The sequence below is a fragment of the Trachurus trachurus genome (assembly GCF_905171665.1).
Source record: "Trachurus trachurus genome assembly, chromosome: 24".
In the NCBI taxonomy this organism is placed as follows: Eukaryota; Metazoa; Chordata; class Actinopteri; order Carangiformes; family Carangidae; genus Trachurus; species Trachurus trachurus.
The window spans coordinates 4,721,782-4,746,281 of NC_139910.1; the positions used below are offsets into that span (position 1 = coordinate 4,721,782).

The following is a 24,500-nucleotide window of genomic DNA, read 5'->3' on the forward strand; positions in this document are numbered from 1 at the left end:
ATAAGGGAGAGTTTACAGTAGGCTACGTACGTAAAATAGGAGATTTACTTTTAGGCTACATTCTTTTATGTTGTGTCTCCACAACTTCTTAGTAATTTCCTGGAAAGAAGTAGATGATTTGGTGTTAGTTGTTATTGTAAAATAAGTTGGTTCTCTCCTTGTTGTACATGTTGTACCTGTCAGATATTAAAGTTAAGCCTTACTGCTCTGAGTTCCCAGTCGTACAGACTCATCATTGAGTCATGTGACTCATACAACTTGGCAGCCACTTCTGTCCTGACTGTTTGCAAATGGTGTGGAGTCAACCGCTGAGGCTCATGGGAACTGTAGTGCTGCCGATCAAACTTTTTAATTACATATTCTTGCCATAGCTCGTCATGTGTTTGCTCCACATCTGTGTGACTCATAGTCACTGCAACACATTTAGCCTGTCTGACAGGGCCAGTTTCTTCTGACTTTTCTGATAAATGTTCACAAACAGTTAATTAAACCGTGCTGCTGCATCATCCTGCTTAAGTTTCAGTTTGACAGAGCTCCGCCCCCTCACATGGCTCAACCCAGGAAAATGCTGCACTTCCTCCTCAGTCACCGAGACGCAGACTGAAGAAGAGGCGATCAGATTCAGCTTCAGACCAAACTAACAACTTCCTGTGAGTGAGTGCAGCTACAACACTGCTGCTTCAACCTGCTGACACTCCACACACTGAAGGTGAGTTTGACTAAAATCTGGACTCAGAGTCACAGTAAACTTCAGTCAAGTCAGTAGAGGAGGGAGGGGAGCCATGACTGACTCTATTTCCTGTCTGCTGTGTTTTCAGCTTCACTCACAGACTAAATGGCTTCCAGACTAGAAGAGGATCTCTGCTGTCCGGTCTGTACGGAGGTCTTCAGAGATCCTGTTCTTCTGACCTGCAGCCACAGCTTCTGTAAAGACTGTCTGAAGAGCTGGTGGAGAGAGAAACAAGATCCACTGTGTCCAGTTTGTAAGAGAAGATCTTCAAAGCCAGAACCACCTAGTAACCTGGTCCTGAAGAACCTGTGTGAGAGCTTCTTACAGCAGAGAGAGCAGAGATCTTCAGAGGCTCTCTGCAGTCTACACTCTGAGGAACTCAAACTCTTCTGTCTGGACCATCAGCAGCCAGTGTGTGTTGTCTGTCTCCATTCAGAAACACACACCAGCCACAGAATCAGACCCATCGATGAAGCTGCTTCACAACTCAAGAAGGAACTTGAAGAAACTCTGGAGTCCTTAAAGAAGAAGTTAAAGGGTTTTGAAGACGTTCAATTGGAGTTTATTCAAACAGCAGAACACATTAAGGTCCAGGCCCGACACACAGAGAGGCAGATTAAGGAGCAGTTTAAGAAGCTTCACCAGTTTCTAGAAGAGGAAGAGGAGGCCAGGATGGCTGCACTGAGGGAGGAAGAGGAGCAGAAGAGTCAGAGGATGAAGGAGAAGATGGAGGCTCTGAGCAGAGAGATAGCAGCTCTTTCACACACAGTCAGAGCCACAGAGGACGAGCTGAGAGCTGAAGACGTCTCATTCCTGCTCAACTACAAGGCTGCAGTGGAAAGAGTCCAGCAGCGCCCCCTGCTGGAGGATCCACAGCTGGACTCAGGAGCTCTGATAGACCAGGCCAAACACCTGGGCAACCTGACCTTCAACATCTGGAACAAGATGAAGGACATGGTCTCCTACAGTCCTGTGGTTCTGGACCTAAACACTGCTGGTCTATATCTCATCCTGTCTGAAGATCTGACCAGTGTGAGACGAGGAGACAAACAGAAGGTTCCTGACAATCCAGAGAGGTTTGACTCTTACTGTGTTGTCCTGAGCTCTGAGGGTTTTAACTCAGGGACTCACAGCTGGGATGTCGAGGTTGGAGACAGTACACACTGGGGACTGGGTGTGGTGACAGAGTCTGTGGAAAGGAAGGGAAATAACATACTGTCTGGATTATGGGGAATAAAGTTTGATGAAGGTAAATACTCAGCATGGTCACCATCAGCTCCAGACATTGATCTCCCAGTGAAGAAGAAGGTCAAGAGGATCAGAGTGAATCTGGACTTGAACAGAGGAAAACTGTTGTTCTCTGATCCTGATACTAACACACACATACACACCTTCACACACACTTTCACTGAGAAGATGTTTCCATATCTCTCTAATAGTCATTTCCTCCCAGTGAAGCTGTTACCAGTGAAGGTCTCAGTGACAGTGGAGCAGAGCAGGTGGAGATAAAGAGGATTATCATATTTATAATGTTGTTTCAACTGCACCTGTCCTCCTGCTGTCCCATTATTACAAACACTGTGGTTTTTATTTCTGTATCTTGTAATAAATCATGATGGAATCAAGGAGGAGACGCTTCAGCAGCAGAGAGTTACTGTGACCACTGAACAGCAGAAACAGAGCTGCATTTTTAAACCCAGTGTAGCAAAAAATATTACAAACTTACTTTCCTAAAGTCCCTTAATTAAAGAGCAGCATGTCATGAGCTATTAGTAACTAACGCTCCATATGTCCACATACTCTACACCAATGGTTCATAAAGTGGGGTCCGTGGACCCCCAGGGGTCCTTAAGAGGGTTCAAGGGGGTCCCCAGCTTTTTTTCTAGAATTGTTTTTGACAAATCTTACCACTTTTTTCTATAATTTGGTTCTTCTGTTTTTTCTTAAATAGTGTTGCTTTGGCAAAATTGAATTTTGACTTGACATTTCAAGTATTTTGGTTGATGTAGGCCTATGTAAAGAATGATTGTGGCTCCTGTTTAAAAATAAATCATACAGTTGAATGTTTTGAGGGTACGTTCAGTGTCAAAACTTTGCAACTTGACAAATCTGTTTATGAAAACATTTCCTCCTTTTCTTAATTGAAATGTTATTCTGACCTTAACCTGCACTAAATTCATCTTGTTAACTCTAAAGTCTAAAAGCCTTAATAATGTATCAGGACTGTCAATCATTTAAAAATGCTGTATAGCTTCAATAAAAACATGTGAGTGGAAACTGTTCAGACTGATACTGTTAATTCATCTCCAGCAACTGCCTCAAACTATGAACAAAGATGCTAAGATGCTATCCGTTTCACCAAGAGGTCAATGACCACTTGGCGAAACGGTTAGCACGTCTTTTATGGGTGAGTGAGTTTAACTTCAGTACCGCTAACCACCACACGTCGTCACTCCTCACTGGTACCTTGTGACTATACCCACGGACCTCCGTTACACTTGCAGAGGGAGATATGAGTGTTAACATCCTATCGGCCATTGGGCATAGACATCAAGATAAGACACCAGCTAGGTGATTGGAGAGCAACAATGGTTTCTCTCTCCTCACAGAAAGTATTGTCCAGGGGTTCTGTTATGATCTAACTCAACAGTTGTGTCTGGACACTGCCAGAGAGTGAGAGTGCAGGGCAGATAACTGTCTCTAACATAAAAACATCTCAGCTCCAACCAACTATAAACATAGAAGATTTGACCTTTAACCACACAAACTACAAAGGGAAGTGAAATTCTTCCCTTGTCTGTATTATTCCTGAAAAGAGAAAACTGTGTTTAGTGAAGGGGGAAAAAAACCATCTGCTCTTCAATTTACAATGTTCAGTGTAAAGTAAACTGGAAATATTCTTGCAGGAAAACCTTCTCAGTGTGAGTGAGATGTTGTTGGTGACAAAGGTATTATGATGATGATGATGATGATGATGTGTCCATCAGCAGACAGTAGTGATGGGTTCACTGCACAAAAAGATTGACTGTGGGGTCCTGAGGACATTATTAGATTATTGCATTTATGATATGGGTCATTATGTTTCTGTGTGTGTGTGCGTGCGTGCGTGCGCGCGCGCGTGTGTGTGCGCGGCGCTTGTGTGTGTGTGTGTCAGGTATAAAGGAGAGGAGTCGTTCTCGCTCAGTGAAGCTGAACGTTTCATCATCTAGACACAGATCATTATCGTCCTGCAGCGAAAAAGAACCAACTCTTGATTCTTGTTATTTGAGGATCTTGATTTAAACCAGTTTCCATCAGGCTGCTCTGCTCTGGTTTTAAGTATTTTCTTTTCTTTTCTTTATTAGGATCCCCATTAGCACCTGCAGCAGCATCGGCTATTCTTCCTGGGGTCCAAGTATTAGTATTGTTTTGTTACTTGTAGGCCTATTGTTACTGCTACATAACTAGCCTTAGCTTCAACAGCTTCACTTTCCAGCATCAATCCTGGAGTCAGAGCTGCTGAACTTAAAGGGATAGTTCAACATTTTGGCAAATTGGCCCATTGCCATAGTCCCTATAGTCATAGCAGTAGGTTCGTTACCTTTATTTGTCGGTGTAAGCTATTTTTAGAACGGAGGAGCGGAGCGGCAGGCTGTTCAAAGCTACACTATGGAGGCTAATGGAATTTCTTGGTTTCCCTCATCAAACTCATCAAATACAAAATCCCAAAACTCCAAAACGCTTTCGTGGACAAGTTGTGAGCTGCACATTCACCACGCTATGAGATAATAATAGAACGTTACGAGACAGAGTTGTTTTAGAGGTAAATTCATGCAAAACCGCTGATGCGCGTTGCGTTCAGGGACAGTTTTTCAGCAAGCAGACTCTGTATTTACCTCGAAAACGGCTCCGTTTCGTAACGTTCCATTATTATCTTATAGCGTGGTGATTGTGCAGCTCACAACTTGTCCACGAAAGCGTTTTGGAGTTTTGGGATTTTGTATTTGATGAGTTTGATGAGGGAAACCAAGAAATTCCATTAGCCTCCATAGCGTAGCCCTGAGCAGCCTGCCGCTCCGCTCCTCCGTTCTAAAAATAGCTTACACCGACAAATAAAGGTAACGAACCTACTGCTATGACTATAGGGATTATGGCAAGGGGGCCAATTTGCCAAAATGTTGAACTATCCCTTTAACAGTGTTCTGTTAAATCTCCTAATTCAATTTCTACCACTTCTCTCCTTCTGCTCTAGGTAGCATGCTAGCAGCTAACCAGCTAACCCTGGCCTGTTTCTTGTCACTTCCTGTCCGTCCTAATCACATGACACGTATGACACCTACTGCTTTTCACAAGACCAGTGAGTAAAAACCTGCTATGCTAACATGTCATGTTGCTTTAGTAGCAATAGCAAAACATGAAAATAAGGGAGAGTTTACAGTAGGCTACGTACAGCATCGCCATCTTTTCTCGCGTCATCAGTCGGGGTGGGAAGAGATTAACAATGTGACAAAATGAGCAAATGATGCTAACAAGCTAATGACCCAAACACATCAGTAATTTTCAGTCGTTCCCGCATGGTCAGTTGAGGGTTATGCCTTTCTCAGGGGTGCTGCTGTAGCCTACTGTCACACTCTCAGGTAGCCTAACTTTATTTTAGAAAGAGGTCCCTGGTTCTGCTGGAGGAGGAGGAGGAGGAGGAGGAGGAGGAGGAGGAGGAGGAAGAGGAGGAGGAGGAGGAGGAGGAGGAGGAGGAGGGATGTAAGACAAGTGAGGAGTAAGGAGAAAATTGTCTGTGCCCACTCAGCACTTCACTGCTGGAAAATCCATCTGAAAAACTGTCCTTCAAATGCTTCAGTGGGACTGCAGCACACACACACACACACACACACACACACACACACACACACACACACACACACACACACACACACACACACACACACACACACACACACACACACACACACACACACACACACACACACACACACCTGCACATAATGGTACAATTTGCAGGTTGTCTGACTGCAGATAACGAACCATTTGCAGAGAAAGAAGTGAGTGAACTCATTGGGTTTGAAGAGGAGGAAGAGACTGAATGAGGGAGACAAAAAACAAGGAGGGAGAGAAAGAACAGGTGTAGAGGAGTGAAATAGAGAGAGAGAGAGAGAGAGAGAGAGAGAGAGAGAGAGAGAGAGAGAGAGAGAGAGAGAGAGAGAGAGAGAGAGAGAGAGGAGGTGGGTGGGTGGTGGGTGCATTTGACACACTGCTTTTATCTTTTCAGTGAAATTGAACTTGGCTCGGACTTGGACAGAAACAGCCTCCATTTCGTTCATCAGCAGAACAAGCAGTGATTTCATGTCTGCAGAGGCTTTCAGACTCTCTCTGGGATTAGTCTGTTGGCTTGGAGCTTCCTGGGCTGTAAACCTGCTTATTAAAGTGAAGGGGGGGTCCAACGCCTTTCGATGGATTTCAATCAAATATTATTTATAAGAAGCAGAGACACACCGGCATGCAGTATAAGAGATCGCTGCAGAATCCTAGATTTTTGTTTGAGGGAAACAAGATGAAGTCGAGAGGCTTTGTGCTCTCACTTGATGCTTTATTTTTGGATGATAAAGTTCTGGAAGGTTTAAAAGTAAACCAAACATGAAGCAGAGAAACATCTGACCTCAAATGTAATTTAAGTCGTCACAGTGGAAAATGACCCTAAGCACTGTTTGTTGTAGCACGAGACGCCGTTCTCAACGTGATAGGAGAATAATTGTGAATTTAATGCAAACCGAGTTGTTGGGTCTGGAGCTGAGCAGCAGATCAGCTGATGTAAAAGAAAAGACACAGAGCAACAGGACGAAGATGTCGACAGAAGATTAGAAAGAGTAAAAACAACATTAGATTTTTAAATTAAAACATTAAACAGTTATCCTCACGTCTTTAAGTCTGAAGATACCAAACTACAGTCTTGCTAGCAGTCGTTCTATGAGCTAACAGCTAACAATGCTAACATCCTGACACTTCCCATGTGCAATGTCCTAGTTCTGTTTATGGGCATGCTAATGTGATCGATGTCGTCTGGCCTGCCCTGAGTGGGTTTCAAACTCAGGTCTCCTGCACCGCGGGAGACGATGCAAACCGTTTTGCCAAGAGGTCAATGACCACTTGGCAAGTGGGTTTGCACGTTTTTTATGGGTGAGTGAGTTTGACTTCATTACCGCCAACCACCACACGTCACTAACATTTGCTAATTGGCACTAAAAACATAATCTGTGATTTTTTTAAAGGATATTTTGTTCGTAAACTAAAATACTGGACAAATTTAACAGTTTGATGGCAGAAGATCCAAAACATATTTCATTGCAAAATGTTCGATAGTTGACACGATATCTGACCGAAAATAGACGTGAACCTGTTGGTGATCATGATGAAGATGATGATACACAAAACGTTGAGGGTTTGTCAAGGTCAAGCCACAGCACAAGCTCAGGAAATATAAAACGTAGAGGAGATAGAATAGAATAGATAGAAAAATAATGACAATGTAATGAGAAACTTTATTTATAGCACGTTCCTTGACAGTTACAAGGTGCTCATGCAAGAAATCCAATCCAAACAACACAAATAGTAACAAATGGTAGGTGCACCACCTGACTGGACCCAACCTTCACTAAAACACGGGAGAAAGTGAAGCTCAGTGAATTCATGTCTGTGCAGTGTAATCAGCAGCACTGACGTCGACCTGGTCTCAAACCTGCGGCAGGTGCAGTGAAGTAAACTATTGATCTTGTGTTCAAAGTCAAAGTTAAAGTGGCTCAGCTCAAACCTATCAGCTGCTGCTGCTGCTGCTGCAGCACCGTTCACCCTCAGTGATTTCACAGCACCAGCACCTCGGGCACCAAGATGTCGTCGTTTAGCTGAGTCGACTCCCGGGCCACAGTTTGTTCCAGAGAGTGGGACGGAGCCAACAAGCTTCACGGTGGACGAATCAAACACTCAGCAGCCTCAAAGTCAAACTTTAGACTCTAGGAGACGGTGAAGATCAGTGTCTTTAGACTCGGATCAGCTCTGACTAATGTACCTGTCCTTAGATATATAAAGTAGAAGTGGTTTGTGGGACAAATGTAATACAGTACCTTGCAGGGGTTTTGGTCACCTTGTGTCTCTGTCCTTGTTAGTCTCATGATGTCTCAGATCCAGATTCATGTTTACAGCATTGGACGTTGTTACAACAAGCTCCATCAGTGTCTATCAGCTGCCTCTTCCCAGTGATGCTTCACGTTAAGACTGAAATCCCCTCCTCTGGAATAAAGACAGCCTCGGTCTGTAGATGTGGACTTTAAGGGCAGCAGCTGAAATAGGAAGTAGTTAAAGTGTCTAAACGGGCAGAGTGGGAGCAGCGTGTCAGGTCAAACTGTACCGAGGCTCTGACAGGCAGAGATTACAACTGTTGAATCAAATCACCGTCACGTCGAAGAGGAAACTCTGTTCCTCATCTGATGAGAAGAATAAAAGGCAGCCTGACCCTCTGTTTGAGCGTCACTGTGTGTGTGTCTATGTGTGTGTGTTCTCAGTGTTTGTTACAGCAGCAGATTTCTTCATCTCGTCTTCGCTGGTCCTGACACACATGGTTGACTGTGCACTGAGCTGAGAGCGATGCAGTGCAGCCAACACATCACATGAAGCATCAGTGGAAACAGGAGTGTCCACACTGAGCTGCAGCGACACCCAGACCAAGGTTATCTTTTAGTTTGCTTTAGTTTAGTTTAGTTTTAGTTAGTCCAGCAAGTAATTAAGCTGTTTTGCTTAAAGCAGAAGTGAGTGATATATTTGTGTTAATATAAGTCTTAAATAGTTATATCTTCCGACAGCAATCACTTACATAGAGTGTTTGGTCTGAAACACGGGTCTGTCAGTCACTCTGCTCTGCTCTGAGCCGAAGAGAAAACATTTATCGTATCCTACAGTTTTTATCCAATGAGGAGAGAGAACGGCATGCAGGGCTGTGTGTGCAGCCAAGGAACGCCGTGAATGTGGTGACGTAGCGACGAGGACTGTTATGGTGCGTTCAAGGAAACTCGTATTTTTCCGACCGTGAAGTGGTACCAGTTCGATCTGGTACGAGTTCACCGGTCGGAAGTTACGAGTGGCCGTTATAGTGACTTTCACCGGTAAAACAGGTCGGAAAAACACGAGTGGGTTGCCTGAAACGCTACAAAGTCGTAAGTTGTGACTTGAAGCTGTAATTTACGATTTCAAAAGCCTGCCTGGAACGCAGCATTAGCGAAAACGACCGGATCACTCACTTCTGCTTTAAGTTTTTATTCAGCTTTAGCTTTAGTTTTTCAGGTTTTAGGAGGAAAGCCTTGATTTGTAGAAGCTGAGTCCCAGCGGAGGTCTGTGGCGTTTTCTTCCTGCAACTTCAGACATTTCTAGCAAATCCTAAAATGCACGCTGCGCTAATCTTCTTATTCTTCTTGTGGTTTGCTCTGCTGCCCCCTGGTGGAAGCAGCCTGGTATATCAAGATGTCAAACTGAACAGGAGGCAGTGATCGTGAGAGAAATCAAAGAAGATTTTATCTGCAGTTCGGTTTAATTTTAGTCAGATTTGCACCGTTCATAGTTTTTATTTTTTTTATTTTTTTATTTAGTTTCTCATTCTCATTTCTGTGATTTAACCCCTTCACGCCCACAGGCCAGTGGGTTATTCTCACTGCTCATTGTTTTATTATTGATGTCTGTTAAAGTAGATTTACAGACTTCAATGTTTTTAATTTCCTTATACTGTGAATCTCATTTTCTACTGTTGTTGTCAGGTCTCCCTGTTCTGACGACCAACCAATCAGAGCCCAGTAGCACTGCAGCAGCAACACCTGCTCACTTTGCTTCCTTCTGGTTTAACCTGCAGCTTCACTGATGGAGCACTTCATTCAGCTGTTGGTCTGTGTGTGCACACCTGGATTTATCTACACCACCATTCTTTTTTTCTTTTTTTGATCACTGACGATTTATTTCATCTGCTCAGAGATAAGTTGGAGGGTTTGAGGAAAAAAAAAATGTTTTTCCAATAACACAGAGCTCAGTAACCTAACCTGAAATGATGATGAAGATGTAATAAATATGAAACGATGAAGAAATGAGCCAAATGAACACATCCATGAACGAGCAGGTCGGCGAACATGTTCAATTTCACTCTCCTCACACACACACACACACACACACACACACACACACACACACACACACACACACACACACACACACACACACACACACACACACACACACACACACACTCCCCGTTGTGATATGGATTTCCTGTGGAGAGGTGAGTGTGTGTGAGACACGTGCTAATCTCCTCGTTCAACACACACGTCCACATCAAACAGAACTCCAGCGTCGGCCGTGACATCGTGCTGTCGAACAGAAACACGACGACGACAGATTAAAGTCACAAATGTAAAACTGCTGCAGCTCCACAGAGTGATGACAGGGTTTGGCTTGTGATTGGCTGCTGTGGCGCTGTTCATTTCTTCTCTGTTAAAGCAGATATCAGTGGAATGTTTTTGTTAATATAAGTCCTAAATAGTCCTATTTTCCGTCAGCAATCACTTACATGAAGTATTTCAGCCTAAACACGAGTCTCTCCGTCACTCTGCTCTGCTGTAACCCGAGGAGAAAATTTTCCTTGTGGGATACAAGTGTTATCCAATGAGGAGAGAGAACGGCATGAAGGGCTGTGTGTGCAGCCAAGGGATGCGCGTGAATGTGGTGACGTAGCACGAGGACCAATTGATGCCTGACAAGGGCGGGGGCTGCTAACTCATGGTGCGTTCAAAGAAACTCGTACTTTGTGTTTTTCCTTCCTGTGAAGTCATACCAGTTCGATCTGGTACGAGTTCACGGGTCGGAAGTTACGAGTGGCCGTTATAGGGAACTTTCACAGACAACAGGATGGTAAAAACACGAGCTACGGGTTACCTGGAACGCTACCAAGTCGTAGTTGTGACTTGAAGCTGTAACTTACGGTTTCAAAAGCCTGCCTTGAACGCAGCATTAGCCGAAACGGCCGTGAAGCTGATATCTGCTTTAAATCATCACCAATAAACCGTTTGACTCTTTACATTCTACATTTATTTGGCTTGCGAGTAGTTTGTTTGCACAATAATTCAGTGTTTGTCTACTGATGAAAAGTAGAAAAAAAGTGCACTAAACCAAAGAGGCTATGTGCCATTTATAAAAAGTGAGCGTTAGCATTAGCAGCTGTTTTAGGAGGAAACACTCAGCTTCAAACTTCATTTCGTTTCACTAAAGGAGAGCTGGAAAACAAAGCCACTGTTTTATAGTTGTTGTCTAAAGGCTAATGTGATTTTCTACTGAAGTTGGCATGCTCACAAGCTAACAACAGCCCAGCTCATCACTTTCCATTCCTCCAGGCTGCACTGAGGACATATTATAACCTGTTATGCATTGAGTTATCTATAAATCACTAAATAATCCCAGAAAGATTTTTTTCTTTCTCAGACAACGGTGTGCCTCCATTTTTGTTTCAACGTCAATGTTCACGTCTCTGCAGCTGGTTCAACATCTGGCGGAGCGACTGGAAGCAGACGAGTGGAGGCTGAAGAAGAGAGGAAGTGTTGATGTGTAACGAAGACTTTGATGTCTGAGTGGATTAAAACAAAGGTCAGCAGGTGGAGCAGCTCTCCCTCCTCTCTGTCACTGTGATTTCCTACATCCATGTGTGTGTGTGTTCTTGTACATACTACGTTGTGAGGACCGGAACAAGTTTTTAACCAACAGAGTGAGGACATTTTTGGGAAGTGAGGACATTTTTGCCGATCCTCACTTTTTCCAAGGGCTGTTTGAGGGTTAAGACTTGGGTTGACTTTTGGTTACAATTAGGTTTAGTGTAATGGTTAAGGTTAGGCATTTGTGGTTGGGTTAGGGTAAGGGGCTATAGGGAATACATTATGTCAATGAGTGTCCTCACAAAGATAGCATTACAAGCATGTGTGTGTGTGTGTCAGACTCATGACACTCATATGCAGCTCGGCTTAGTTTAATCCAGCAGCACACGAGGAGCTCGCCTCCTGCATGCAGGCAGGCAAAATGCATGTTTCCTGCAGATACGCACAAATTGTGTGCGTGACTCAGTGCTGTCTAGGACACACACACACACACTCACACAAATACACAATACACTAATTTACATTTCCCACCTGCAGCTCCTCAGTGAACACTTACATCGTCAGGATTTAAAGCTAAAACCTGTCAAGAGCTCTCGGAAAAGTTTCATATGTGAGCTCAGAGCTGTGAAACGGACCTCTAGGTCGTGTTCATGTGTTCAACAGTTTTAACACAACATGTGAAGATGATTTCTACACACACCTTGTTTCAGCTCCTCATAAACATCTATTTATTATCCATCTCTGTTCTTTGTTTCCCTTTTTAAAAATGAAAATCTGGAAACATTGATTTTGGTTTTCGCATTTTAGAATAACAGTTTGATGAAAATCATCAGAACCACTGATGAGCTCATGAGTTTTTGTGCATCTATCTATGTGTGTTTACATAATTTCCCAATTTATATAATACAGATTAGTGAATGGGGGAAAAAAAGATATACGATTTGGAAATGGAAATAATTTGATCATCTACAAGCACACTGATGAAGTTGTGTATATATTCTATAGATCAGATTGGTAAAGATTGGTGGCAGATGGTAAAAATTACATCAAATCTATAATAATGTTAACGACGCCTGGTGAGTGGAATTTGTTTTGTTCTGGATTTTATTTTTGACCTCCGATTTTTGTTTGCCGCCCTTATTGGACTAATCTGACTATCTATATATATCTATATTCACTAACCTCCAACACTGTAAACAAAGTGTCCCAGATCAGTTCAGACTCATTGAAAACAACCCACAGTGTTGAATGGTGCTTCACTTCTGCTCAGATCAAATCCCTCTCTCTCCCTCCTCCACCCTCCTCTCTGTCTTCTTATCTTGAAAAAAAAAAAATTCCTTCACTGCTCAGTTTCTTCCACTTTCTTTTTTTCTTTAATACTGATTTTTTTCTTCTTCCTGCACAAAAATGTGGAACTTAAAAACACTTCATTTTTAAAGTCTCCATGCGTGAGAGGGATTTATTCCCATCCACGTCTCTTTCTTCTTATCTCCTCAGCTGATTTCTATTCCCTGCTGATTCTTGGGTCTGTGATGTATTTTGTTACAGTCACCTCTGACCCCTGAGCACATTCACTGCTAAGAAGTTAAAGATGAATCCTCTGTTAAATTTATCATAAAATACCCATTTGGGTAAGAACAGGAGCTTAAATATAACCTGAAATAAAAATCATACTACAATGAACACTTGGCTTCTGGAAATATGGCAGTAATAACTTTATAATTATATATTAATCCTTAATTATGAGCATTCTTTCTCTAAAAGTCAATAATTTTAATGCCAGAACATATTCATGATACATATGCATTTCATTTTCAGTCTCACTTCCTGTTTCGTAGCTGATCATCAACGTTGCGGTCAAATATGAAAAATTTACATTAGAGATTAGAGCATCGACTGTCAATGAAGATCATTTGTCTGTGGTCAAAAGCAGCAGAAAAACTCCTAAATCAACCTTGAGGTGAGATTATTCTGGTAACTGTTGGTTCTAATGAGAAAAATCAACTTACAATGCTTGTGTGTTTCAGTGTAAAATGTCTCAATTAGTGTTTAGATTTCATGACAAAACAGCAACATCATGTTATTGGAGATTAAATATGGACACTGTCTGTGTGTGATGTGATGATGATGAAAGTTCTGGCTACTTTAAATGTGTCCTCTAAATCTCCAACCAATAAAATATGGCTTAGTCCAGCTATGATATGTAAAAACTGTGTCGCCATCTAGTGGCTATAAAGTTGAACTGCAGTGTGAACATAATGGAAAAGTTGCAGGGAAACTGTATTTTGATGGATCATTTTGATGTAAATAGCTAAAAATAGAAAAAATAAAATCCAAAAAAGATCACATTGTTAAATAATCACTTTATTTGAGTTGTTGAGACACTTTTCTAGAGACAGCCTGTTTATTGGTTTAGATCCCAGCTCATGATTTTGCTCTGACGTTTTTCTCGACAGATGACAAAAACACTTGATGCTGATCATTCCTGTCAGTTTGGCCTGCCCACCTCTAAACACACAGGCCAGAAGAATCTAAATCTTTATTTTGACTTTTAAACTGTGAAATACAGTCAGTTTATTTGTCCGTCCTCATCTGGTGATCGTGAAGCTTCAAGAAAATGGCGAGAGAATTCTTCCACTGAACCAGTCGGGACAAACTAAAGATCTAAAACTTTACAAAAGGCACCGAATAAGTTCAAGTATGCACACACACTCACTATCCCCAAATAACACCACACACACACACACCTAAAGCCCAAGCTTTAGCTGGCGTTCTTGCCGCCCTTCTTCTTCTTCTTCTTTGGTGCCTGCTTCTTGGTGGAGTTGGAGTTGGAGGCAGCATCTGTGTCAGGTGTGTTTTCAGGGGCTGATGTCGCTTCTTGTGGTACTTGCACTGGTTCAGCTGTTTGGAGCTTCTGGTCTTCCACTGGAGCCACTGGTTTGACCTCACAAGGCTTCTCCATGACTTCAGTTGGTGGATCGACCTCAACTTTCATTGGTGTTGTTGGTTCAGGCTGCTGTTGGATCTCTTCCTCTGGTTTGACTTGTTGCACCTCTTTGTCCTCAACTTGTGTTTGGACTTTCATTGCTTCTGGTTCTGGGACTGTTGGTACCACTTTAGAAATCTCCTCCTCGGGTTTTGGAGCCTCTTGCTTTTGAACTTCTACCTTTGATGATTTCACATCTTCCTTCTTCTCGGGGACTGAAACCGGCTCCTCTTTGACCTGAGGTTTGCTTTTGAACTGGACGAATGCAGCAGACACGCTGTCTTCTTCTAGGTCAACATCATCAGTGTCGTCTTTGTCATCGTCCACAGTTGTGGTAAACAGGGAGTCAGCAAACTCCTGCAGCCTGCTCTGTTCCTCCCTCAGTCGAGCCATGTCCTTTGTCAGGACCGGGTCCTCTTTTTCAAGCTGCTGGGCTTCCACCGGAGTCAGGAGGACAGGTTTGTCGTCTTCCTTGGGTGCAGCGTTGTTCTCACAGAGGCTAGAGCTTCCAAAGACCTTTAGTGGGACATTTGAGTTGGTTTGTCGGACATCTTTGATCTTGGCATAGAGCATCTTCCTCTCCTCCTGCAGGGCATGACACAGCATCTCCAGCTTCTCGATCTTCAGGACAAAAATGTCGTACTCTTTGACTTTCTCGGTTCTCTGAAACACGAGAAAACAGAGAAGGATGTAGAAAACACCACGTGAAGGAAGTCTGATGGGGGAGAGAAAAATCAGTTGTAACACCATCAACTTACCTCTTCCATCATGTCATTCAGAGCCTTGTTGCAGTTCTCAAACCTCGCCTTCCACAGGTTCGACTCCTTCTCCATTTTCTTCATCTTGCCTGACATCTACAAAGAAAAGCGTTAGAATAAGGTCAGACTAGAAACACAGAAGAAGAGATGGGTAGTAAAACAGAACACACAGATACGTTTCCATAATGTGGATGTACAGAGTTGTTACAGATGGACTCCTCCAAACTTGCACCATTCAAACCAATAAGGCCTCATGCACTGTGTAACGATGTTCAACACCTACATTGTCCATCTCATTTTTAAAGCGGACGTAGATCTCGTTGCTTTTGGACAGTGTCCCCTGAAACTCATCGAACTTCTCGGCGTAGAGTGCCAGCTGTGGACAGATGCAAAAAAAAAAAGACAATCAGAAGGAGACAATGACAATTTTATTGAATTCTCTCAGTCTCCTACATTAAGAGCAACCAAATATCCAAATCCAGAGAAATTAACCAAGTAAACTTTGACTGATAGGGCTGGGCCGATATTCTTTTGTGCCGATTCGATTCTCCAACGATTTTTGGGTCCCGATTCGATTTAAATTGCGATTCTGATTAAACAAGTATTGCGATTTGATTTGACCAAGTATTGCGATTTTATATTTCAATTATTGTGATTGAACCAAACACTTGACAATACATCATAAGTCATATTTACAAAAAACTATACACACATCACATCAGTTTGTCTGTTGTGTTCGTTTGTTCACATAGATATCTGTGAACAAACGAACACAACAGGCCGGTCTGACTTTGTCGAGTGTAATGGCACAGAATACATGATCGTACAATAAAGATTGGTCGTCCCAAAAAAAAAAAAAAAAAATTTAATTAAAAAAAAAAAAAAATTGATTCTCATATGAGAAATCACCAGAAAAAAAAATCGCGATTAATATAAAAATCAATTTTTGGCCCAGCCCTACTGACTGATTTATGACAGTTTTCTGGAAACAGTGACGCTTTAATTTAATTTTTTTAATTTGACAGTGTATTCCCTATCCTTGCCCTGTATTCTTCAACCTGACTGACAATGAAGAGCAGAGCAGCAAAAATCAGTGTGTCATGATAGTTTTAGATGCCTAAAGTGACTCATTATAATGTTATTCTGTGAAATAAATGATGCAATAATCTCCTATTATTTGCTTGTATTGAAAATGAATGTGGTCGTTAAGAAAGCACTGTCTAGGAACACACACGTGTGCGATGACTTTTGACTGACTTTCTTTTTGCGTCAAGTACGGTGAAACTGGAGCTATTAGATAATGACCACATGACTGAGTGATGAATTACAAGTTGCATCAGCCATTAATTATGACACCTACACACTGCAGGAGGATATTAATCATTTATACCTGCATGACTTTACATTCAGTGTTGCAGATGAGGGAGAGCAACCCAGTGACCCTAGTGATTTCTAACCTTTGACACAGTGTTTGAAGTGAATTCATAGTCCGTTCTTGTTTCTAACCATGAACCATTTTGTGACTGAAAAGTAAATTACTGCACAGTGTCCATATTCTGAGTGTGCAGATTTACTCACAATATAATACCTCAAAAAAATGTAAAGAAAAACACAAGTGACTACAGTATGACATGTAGATTACTTTTTGTTAATAATGGCCCAATGCAATTCACCACATTCTGCAATCACCTTAGTTCTTACATCATGCACTTCACATTTCATTTGGGTTTATTTCTGGTCGTTGTTGAATGGGAAGTTTAGTTAGTTAGTTTAGTCTAACCACTTTTTAAAATCATGATATTGATATTTCTCATTGGGTTTCTGACTTCTAACTGTATTCCTGGTGGTGTGGACATGTGAATCTACAAATGATGTAAATAATCAAAATTAAAGGATAATTTAGAGAAATTATGGTGGTTGGATATACTATCTTTCTGCAGGAAGTGAATAACTTGCCCTGCTGCTGCTGCTGCCCAGGTGTGTGCTAACTGACTTCGTGGTCAGTGAATATTCACCTGTGTCTGCATGACAGTCCCCTGTTCTCTGTATGTCTGAGCCTGCAGTTTCCACTCAGCAGCCTGAACCAGTAACTGGTTAGAAGAGAACAGACAGAGACGCATTACAGACGGTTCTTTACCTTCTTCTTCATGGCCAGCTCCTGCTCCTTCATACCGAAGCATTTCTTTGTTTTGTCAATAGCCTCCCTAAGCAACTACAGTGACAGAAACAATACACAGTCAATCTGAATGGTCGTTATACATCAGGTGTTACGGCTAACGTCTCAGGTAAATAATAACATGAAGAATAAAATGAACATGCATGAAGATGTGTAAAAACATACAGTACAATCCTTAAAATCATGACTTTAATTCTTACAAGTAATATAAAGCAAGAGCAATTTATGAAAAACGTTGAAGTAATGTTTAACAACATCTGTAAAATGTTTAAAGGTCCCATATTATAGAAGATGACATCATACAGTATAAAGGTAGATGTTTGTGTTAAAGCTCCATACAGTATAAAGGTAGATGTTTGTATTAAAGCTCCATACAGTATAAAGGTAGATGTTTGTGTTAAAGCTCCATACAGTATAAAGGTAGATGTTTGTGTTAAAGCTCCATACAGTATAAAGGTAGATGTCCATGTGTAGTGTGATTATAAAGCAGCTCTAGGTTCTATATTAATACTGTGAAAGTATCAAAGCCTCAGTCCACAGAGAAATGCACACAGCCTGTATTCAGAAACTGAGCCTTAAAACCAGCCGTCAGGACTTCCTGTCACTTTGTGATGTCACAACAAAGCCCCGCCCCCTCACCACTTGGGCCCAACCATCCAACACTTGCAGGATTTGGTTTCTCTGAGTGTTTTATTCTGAAATCTGCTGTATTATTATTGACTACCTCAAAAACAGTCAGCCAATCATAGGGGCTTGTGGGTCTTCTTATGGATTGAAAGAGTGAATATGGGACTCTTTAAACAATCGTGTTTGTTTTTACTCACATATTCCTTCTCTCTCCTGTGCTTCTCCTCGGCCTCAGCCAGCAGAGCGTTGGCCTGCTGCAGTTTGGCTTCAGTCAGTTTGTGCTGCAGGTCGCGGTGTTTGTTGATCTTCTCCAAACCCTGCAGGAACACAACAAGGTTGTTGCTTTATTTATAAAATAACCAATCGATTAAGTTTGAAAAACGTCAGAAACATAGACTGAAACCCAAAGATAATCAGTTTATTATGACTCAAGACCAAAAACCAGGAACTATTTAAGATTAATCTATTTCTTTATATAAGTTTAAAAGCATTATAGACCTTTTAATTCAGTAACCACTATAAATAATATATGTAGATAGTTGCTGTTAAGTTATTAATCATTAAGGTGTGTAGGCTACGTACACCCACACGTGATTCTTATCAATGGCCGGTTGTGATGTGTAAAACACTAACACGGTGACCTTTGACCTCACCTCCTCCCTCATCTCACACTGGCCCATGAGGCCCTCCAGTTTGTCGGTCAGGCTTGCGTTCTCGCGGCACAGATTGTCGTTGCGGTTGTTGTGCTGCTCGATCTGAGCCTGGATCTCCGTCAGCATCTTCTGGAAGTGGCTGGTGATCTCCGTCCTCTTCTCCTCGTCCTCCCTGCAGCGCTGCAGCGTCTCCTCCTGCAGGATTTGTAATCGTGGAGGATCAGTGTTGAATGAATGGCCACAGCTGTCAGTGATCGTCCCCCCCTCCCCCCACCACCCCCTCCTCTCTGCCTGCTCACCCTCAGTGTGCTGTAGTGCGACTGCAGCTCCCTGCACAGAGACTCCAGCTGGCTGCGAGCTGCGACGCTGCTGCAACGCTCGGCCTGCAGCTGCTGCCTCTCCTCCAGCAGGACGGACATCTTCTGCTGCAGAGAGCACAGCTTCTTCTCGTCGTCACGCCGCAATGCTGCCTACACACACACACACACACACACACAAAGAAGTAAGATAATAAGCTGTGTTACGGCTTCAGGTCTTGAGGTTTCTACAGGACAAACTTTTGACACTGTGAACATATTGAAGATTCTCACCAGTTCAGTATACTTTCTGACCACGTCCTCTGGTTTCAAGTTCTTCAGATTCTGCATGACGACAGAGGTGTCTGTCGAGAAAGAGTGAGTGACGGATAACTTGTAATCAATCCATACACAATAATAATAGATTTTTTATTTATATTATACAGGCTCCTTATTATTAATGAAGAAAGAACCCGTAAAGTATAAAGTCAAATATTTGTATTAAATGTTTGTATTAAAGCTCCATACAGTATAAAGGTAGATGTCCATGTGTAGTGTGATTATAAAGCAGCTCTAGGTTCTATATTAATACTGTGAAAGTATCAAAGCCTCAGTCCACAGAGAAATGCACACAGCCTGTATTCAGAAACTGAGCCTTAAAACCAGCCGTCAGGACTTCCTGTCACTTTGTGATGTCACAACAAAGCCCCGCCCACTCTCGCCAATCAGAAGAGAGGCTCAGAGCCTCCTCTAATCTTTTTCTTCTTTTTGCTCTTTGCATCTTTCAGCCTTACCTGTCTCCGTGGCAGCTTTGACGCCAGCCTTTACCTCCTCCTTCATCTTCTCCAACTCTGCATCCACCGCACTCTGACACATTAAAACAACAAACTCCCATTAAATCACGTACAAAACAGTGGAACAACAGTGATTTTTTTCCCCAACGCTCACACGACTCACTTGTTTGTCCAGGAGGCCAGCTGCTGAGCCGTAGGTGCTGACGATGTCCTGCAGCCGTCTGCTGAACTCCAGCATGGGGTCAGCGAGGTCAGAGGAGGAGGAGCCGCGGGTTTCAGGCCTCGCCACCTCGCCCTCAGTGATCTCGCTGGCTGGGGAGGCGGATGCCACGTCGGGCTGCGAGGGAACCAGCACCTTGGCTGTTTTCACTGACGTCTCCATCCTCAGTGATCTGGGAAAAAAAACAAAAAAAAAACAGGTTCACACTGAGGCGGTTTGATGTGCAGACTGGCGTTGCAACAGGGCAGGCAGCCCAGGCAATTGCCTAGGGCCCTATGGTAAGGGGCCCCCAGGGACGGCTGGCATTGGTCCATATCGGTGACAACCTGATGTTGCCACTGGCCGTGTACATCGAATGTTGTGCCTATAGTCAAACCAGTATCATATATAAAAATGTAACCACCCTATAGCAACAACAAGCAAGCGAGTGATTATGTACAGTACATTCACTGAGCAAACATTTTGAAAATAAAATATATATTTCTCGCTAGAAATATAGTCAAAGGACATTTTTATGCAGACACTACCTCAAAATATTGATTTTTTCACTAAAAATGATAGACATATTTGCTATGTTTTTTGTTCTCACGGCCGGAAACTTGAAAGTCATGTGAAAAAAAAGTCATACAATTTAAGAGCCGTTATTGTAAACCCTCTATGTTTTTTGCACTTTGGACCAACATAGCCAAGGTAAGTTTTATATGAGACTGGGTTGGCATTGGTATGCAGAATTGAATCATTAATGGTTTGGGATTTTTGGATTCATTAACAGTTAATGTTTATGGTCCCGGTTGGGAGTGGGTGCCCTCCAAGTTACCTCTTGCCTGGGGCCTCCAGAGTGTCTAGAAACGCCCCTGTTGATGTGACAGATCACAGCTGTGTGCCTGCATGTCAGCCATGTTATTAAAAGGACATGGATTTAAATGTAGGGACACACTAAGCCTCTGTAAGCCTCTGTGGCAGCTCTCGTATCCCAGCAGCCTCTCTGATTAATGGACACATGGCTTTTCTGTGGGTTGAAGTCAGCTCAGTAGAAAACATACAACTGAAAGCTTTCTCGTACCGTAGAATGAGTTGTTACAAGTCGTTACAAATACATAAGTGGAACTGAGGCTGCCATGTTGCATCGCCATTTTTCGCGGACCACTTGTTTACATAGACGCTTGTTTATCCTGTTACATGCAGCGTCTGTTGTCTGTTTGAGGTCTGCCCAATTTCAGGTGAATGCAACATCAAGAATACGTTCCGATATGCAACCGCACAGCTAGATGGAGGGAATTCCTACACATTATACCTTTAAACTTTATTTATACCCTTTATGGAGCTGTTGGTGTTTCTGAATCTGTAGAGGGTGAAGCTTTTCAGCATGTGTATGTGTATGTGAGAGTGGAAACTACTCAGCGTGTCCGGTGCCTGTTTATCCTCACAGCTCTGTTGCAATGATGACTGCCACCGCTATCTGTCGAGTTAAAATTAGCCCCCCACCCCACCTCTAACTAACACACACACACACACACACACACACACACACACACACACACACACACACACACACACACACACACACACACACACACACACACACCGGTCACACCTGTTGTGGTCTCATCTATTCTGAGAGCATCCAAATATGGTAGAACTGCCTGTTACAGCAACACACACACACTATACATAACACTGGGCTTTGACTTTGTGTGGATGTAACTGCAGTCACTTTGTCCTTTTACCTGCCGTTATATCACACACCATCCCTCACCATAACACCCCCCCCCCCCCCCCCCCCCCGTCCACTCACCCCTTGGCATAATTAGGCTCTGCCCACAGTGTGACCAAAGCCCCGCCCCCCCATTACATTACAAGCTATTGACCACATCAATATAAACAACTCGTATTAATATTTTTCCTCAGTGCATATAAAAACATCCAAACACGTGTTCAAATCCTGGACCACAGAAACAAACTGTGGAAGTCGTCACATTACAACAGCAAATAAAGTCGTAAACAGGTGAATAAATTAGGATTAAAAAGTGCAAGTCACTGCTGTATTTCATAGTTTATTTATCTTATAATCTTTCTAATGAGATTCAACATGAATATTACATGTAAATATATTTAGTGTATTAAGCCTCTCTCCATGTTCATATTTTCCAAACAATGAGTCAGTTTGAGCTCAAATAACCAAAATAATCATGAGTGAAGATGGAGGAATGAAGAAAAATGATGAGAGTTTTACAGTAGGATAAATAGATAAACAAAAATGATCAATCAAAAAAATGAATACAAATTTTTAAATTTTATAAAAATGTACTAAAGTAATAATAAAAAACACTCCTTTGATTTTAACTGACGTCGTTATGAAAGAGTTTCAGCGTCATGTTGATGTTTCTCAACCCATTAGTTATTAGTTAAGTTATTATATTGAAGTAGGATTATCTTAAAGTGTCAGGACAAACAGAGTATTTACAGACTGATGAGTCACTGACAGTGACAAAGCAACTTGTTGTGCCACGGTGGCCATTACGGAAACCGTCCATGTGCCCATGTGTTTTTAGCACATTGATATCAAACAGTACAATAAATGAGTGTAGTAACACATAAGTATCAACATAAACAACCAGTAGGTGATTTTAGTGCCTGAAAAAAAAAAAAAAAAAGAGATTTTTTTTCTCTAAAGGCGTTGACTCAAAGGAACGATGGACCAAAAAACTGTGAAACAGATTTATAAACATGAAAAAGAAAAAGAAAGAGTTCAATAAAATATTTGAGAAGGAGATCAGTCTTACCAGGATCAGTGGAGTAAAGGAGAGGAGGTGAAGAAGAGACAGAGCGAGGAAGAAGAAGGAAAGAGGAGGAGGAGGGGGGGGGGGGGGGGGGAGGGTCTCCATGACGGGACAAACGACAGCTGACCCCCAAAATAACCTGAGAGGCTCAGCTCACACTCAGAGCTCAGGGCCAGTGTGTGTGTGTGTGTGTGTGTGTGTGTAAATAAAGGGGGGTGGGGCTAATCATTTTACCAGGTGAGGAAGTTTATGTTTATGTTTTTACATCCATGACCAAAGGTAGAAAGAAAATAGAAGTAGATTGAATTATGGAATAAGAAACAAACAAGTACATTTTCATTGGTTTTATTATCAAAACATACAAACAAAAAACAATTTTAATGTTGTTCTTTTTCTTTTCCGTTTGTTTCATCTGATCCTCTAGACAGGCTCATAATGTGAGACTGATGATGTTTAAAGGTTTATGAATCGCTTAGCCTTAATCCCAATTAAAAATATCACTGCACAATGATGAATTAAAACACGTAGATGTAATTTATGGACAAAAATGTGACTGCAGTTCTGTAAAACCAGAATATTCCCCACATGTAGGAACATTATGGACATTTATGTTCATATTGTAAGGGTACACAGAAACACAGGGATATAACATGCAGTGAATTTAACATACATTGCAATAGAAATGTAAAAATACAGTTAGAGGAAAACACTAGCAAACAGTGAAAATAATGAATTTAGAAAATTCAAAGGAACTGGTTTTAAAATGATTCCAGTTTATTAACCTGCAACCTACCTAACTATCAATTACCTCCCAGTAAAACATGTCTACATCTATATAACATAAAGCATTTTACAATCAGTATGTCACTGCTCATTGAATGTTAGTCAGTTTTTCTTCTTAGTTTGTACTTTCAACTCCTCCAACACCCAGCAGTCAGTCCTATAAACAACCATTAAGTTTATTTGTCCCATCTGTGATATCTAATGTAAAAAGTATAAAGTACACCTAGTGATTGTTCAAGACAAATTAACGTTATCTGATACAAATCTGTCCTCAGGAGAGACAGTGAGTCCTACAGTGGACACAGAGACACTGAGGAATCAGCAAAGACCCTGAACCCCGGATACAGAGGTTCAGTGAATGTGGTGTTGAAGGTGTGGAGGTGGATCAGTCTGTCAGAGGAGACACTGTAGAAGGACAGAGTTCCAGCAGGACAGTCCACATACACTGCTACTCTGTCAGAGACACAGGAGGAGATGGATGTTGCTCTGTTGTTGTGCCAGACAGAGTAACGACTACCAAAGCAGATCAGACTCCAGGACTGATCATTTCTTCCAAAACAATAGTCTTTACTGTCTCCTTTCCTGCTGATTCCTCTGTAACTCACTGATATATCAATATCTCCTCTCCACTCGACCTCCCAGTAACAGCGACCAGTCAGACCATTTCTACACAGCAGCTGAGGCCAGTGGTCAAATCTGTCTGGATGATCAGGATATGACTGATCGTCTCTCACACATGTCACTGTCCTGTTGTTGTCAGACAGTTTGAGGTGTTTGTTCACTGTGTTCATGTCCAGTTCCAGTTCACAGGCGTCTGATGGAGAGAACAAGACACAACACAGCTGCAGTTTATCATCTGTTCATTTATCAACAACGTCACTGACAATTAATGAAAGTAAATAATTCAAACTTAAATGTTATATTATTTTGTACTGTGAATAATGTTTTACTACATTTAAATAAAAAACAACAATCCAGTATTTACAACACCAACAGTTACTGAACACGAGAGTCAAGACGTCAACAATGTTCT

At 42.0% G+C, this 24,500-nt stretch overlaps 4 protein-coding genes across 5 annotated transcripts in view; 1 reads left to right on the forward strand and 3 right to left on the reverse strand.

Moving 5' to 3' along the window:
• The window catches only part of LOC311007112 (uncharacterized protein), a 142,305-nt gene that overhangs the window by 86,946 nt on the left and 30,859 nt on the right, over window positions 1-24,500 (reverse strand).
• Window positions 836-2,239, forward strand: LOC311007028 (E3 ubiquitin-protein ligase TRIM35-like; the record flags this gene model as incomplete). Its single annotated transcript, XM_084000110.1, has 1 exon — window positions 836-2,239. One exon carries the CDS (start codon window positions 836-838, stop codon window positions 2,237-2,239), a length of 1,404 nt encoding a protein of 467 aa, XP_083856236.1.
• On the reverse strand, window positions 13,738-22,864 carry txlnba (taxilin beta a). Of its 2 annotated transcripts, none has more exons than XM_084000896.1 (11): window positions 22,688-22,864; window positions 19,848-20,076; window positions 19,685-19,757; window positions 19,185-19,255; window positions 18,894-19,064; window positions 18,595-18,789; window positions 18,139-18,258; window positions 17,154-17,228; window positions 15,422-15,514; window positions 15,139-15,234; window positions 13,738-15,043 (listed from the first exon to the last, which is right to left on the reverse strand). In XM_084000896.1, exons 2-11 carry the CDS (start codon window positions 20,064-20,066, stop codon window positions 14,156-14,158), a joined length of 2,001 nt encoding a protein of 666 aa, XP_083857022.1. In that variant the 5' UTR covers window positions 20,067-20,076; window positions 22,688-22,864; the 3' UTR covers window positions 13,738-14,155. The 2 variants fall into 2 exon arrangements, with proteins under 2 accessions (XP_083857022.1, XP_083857023.1); XM_084000897.1 differs by lacking the exon at window positions 17,154-17,228 and adding an exon at window positions 17,276-17,350.
• On the reverse strand, window positions 23,758-24,348 carry LOC311007029 (neoverrucotoxin subunit alpha-like; the record flags this gene model as incomplete). The annotated part of the gene is made up of 1 exon (XM_084000111.1): window positions 23,758-24,348. The coding sequence occupies exon 1, from the start codon at window positions 24,256-24,258 to the stop codon at window positions 23,758-23,760; it is 501 nt and encodes a 166-aa protein (XP_083856237.1). The 5' UTR covers window positions 24,259-24,348.

Coding starts and splice junctions, on each gene's coding strand:
- txlnba (XM_084000896.1), bottom strand. CDS start 20,066: ATGGAGACGTCAGTGAAAACAGCCAAGGTGCTGGTTCCCTCGCAGCCC. Junction 15,515..17,153: donor GGACTGTCATGCAGACACAG/GTGAATATTCAC, acceptor ATCTGTCCACAG/CTGGCACTCTACGCCGAGAA. Junction 15,044..15,138: donor TGAATGACATGATGGAAGAG/GTAAGTTGATGG, acceptor CTCGTGTTTCAG/AGAACCGAGAAAGTCAAAGA.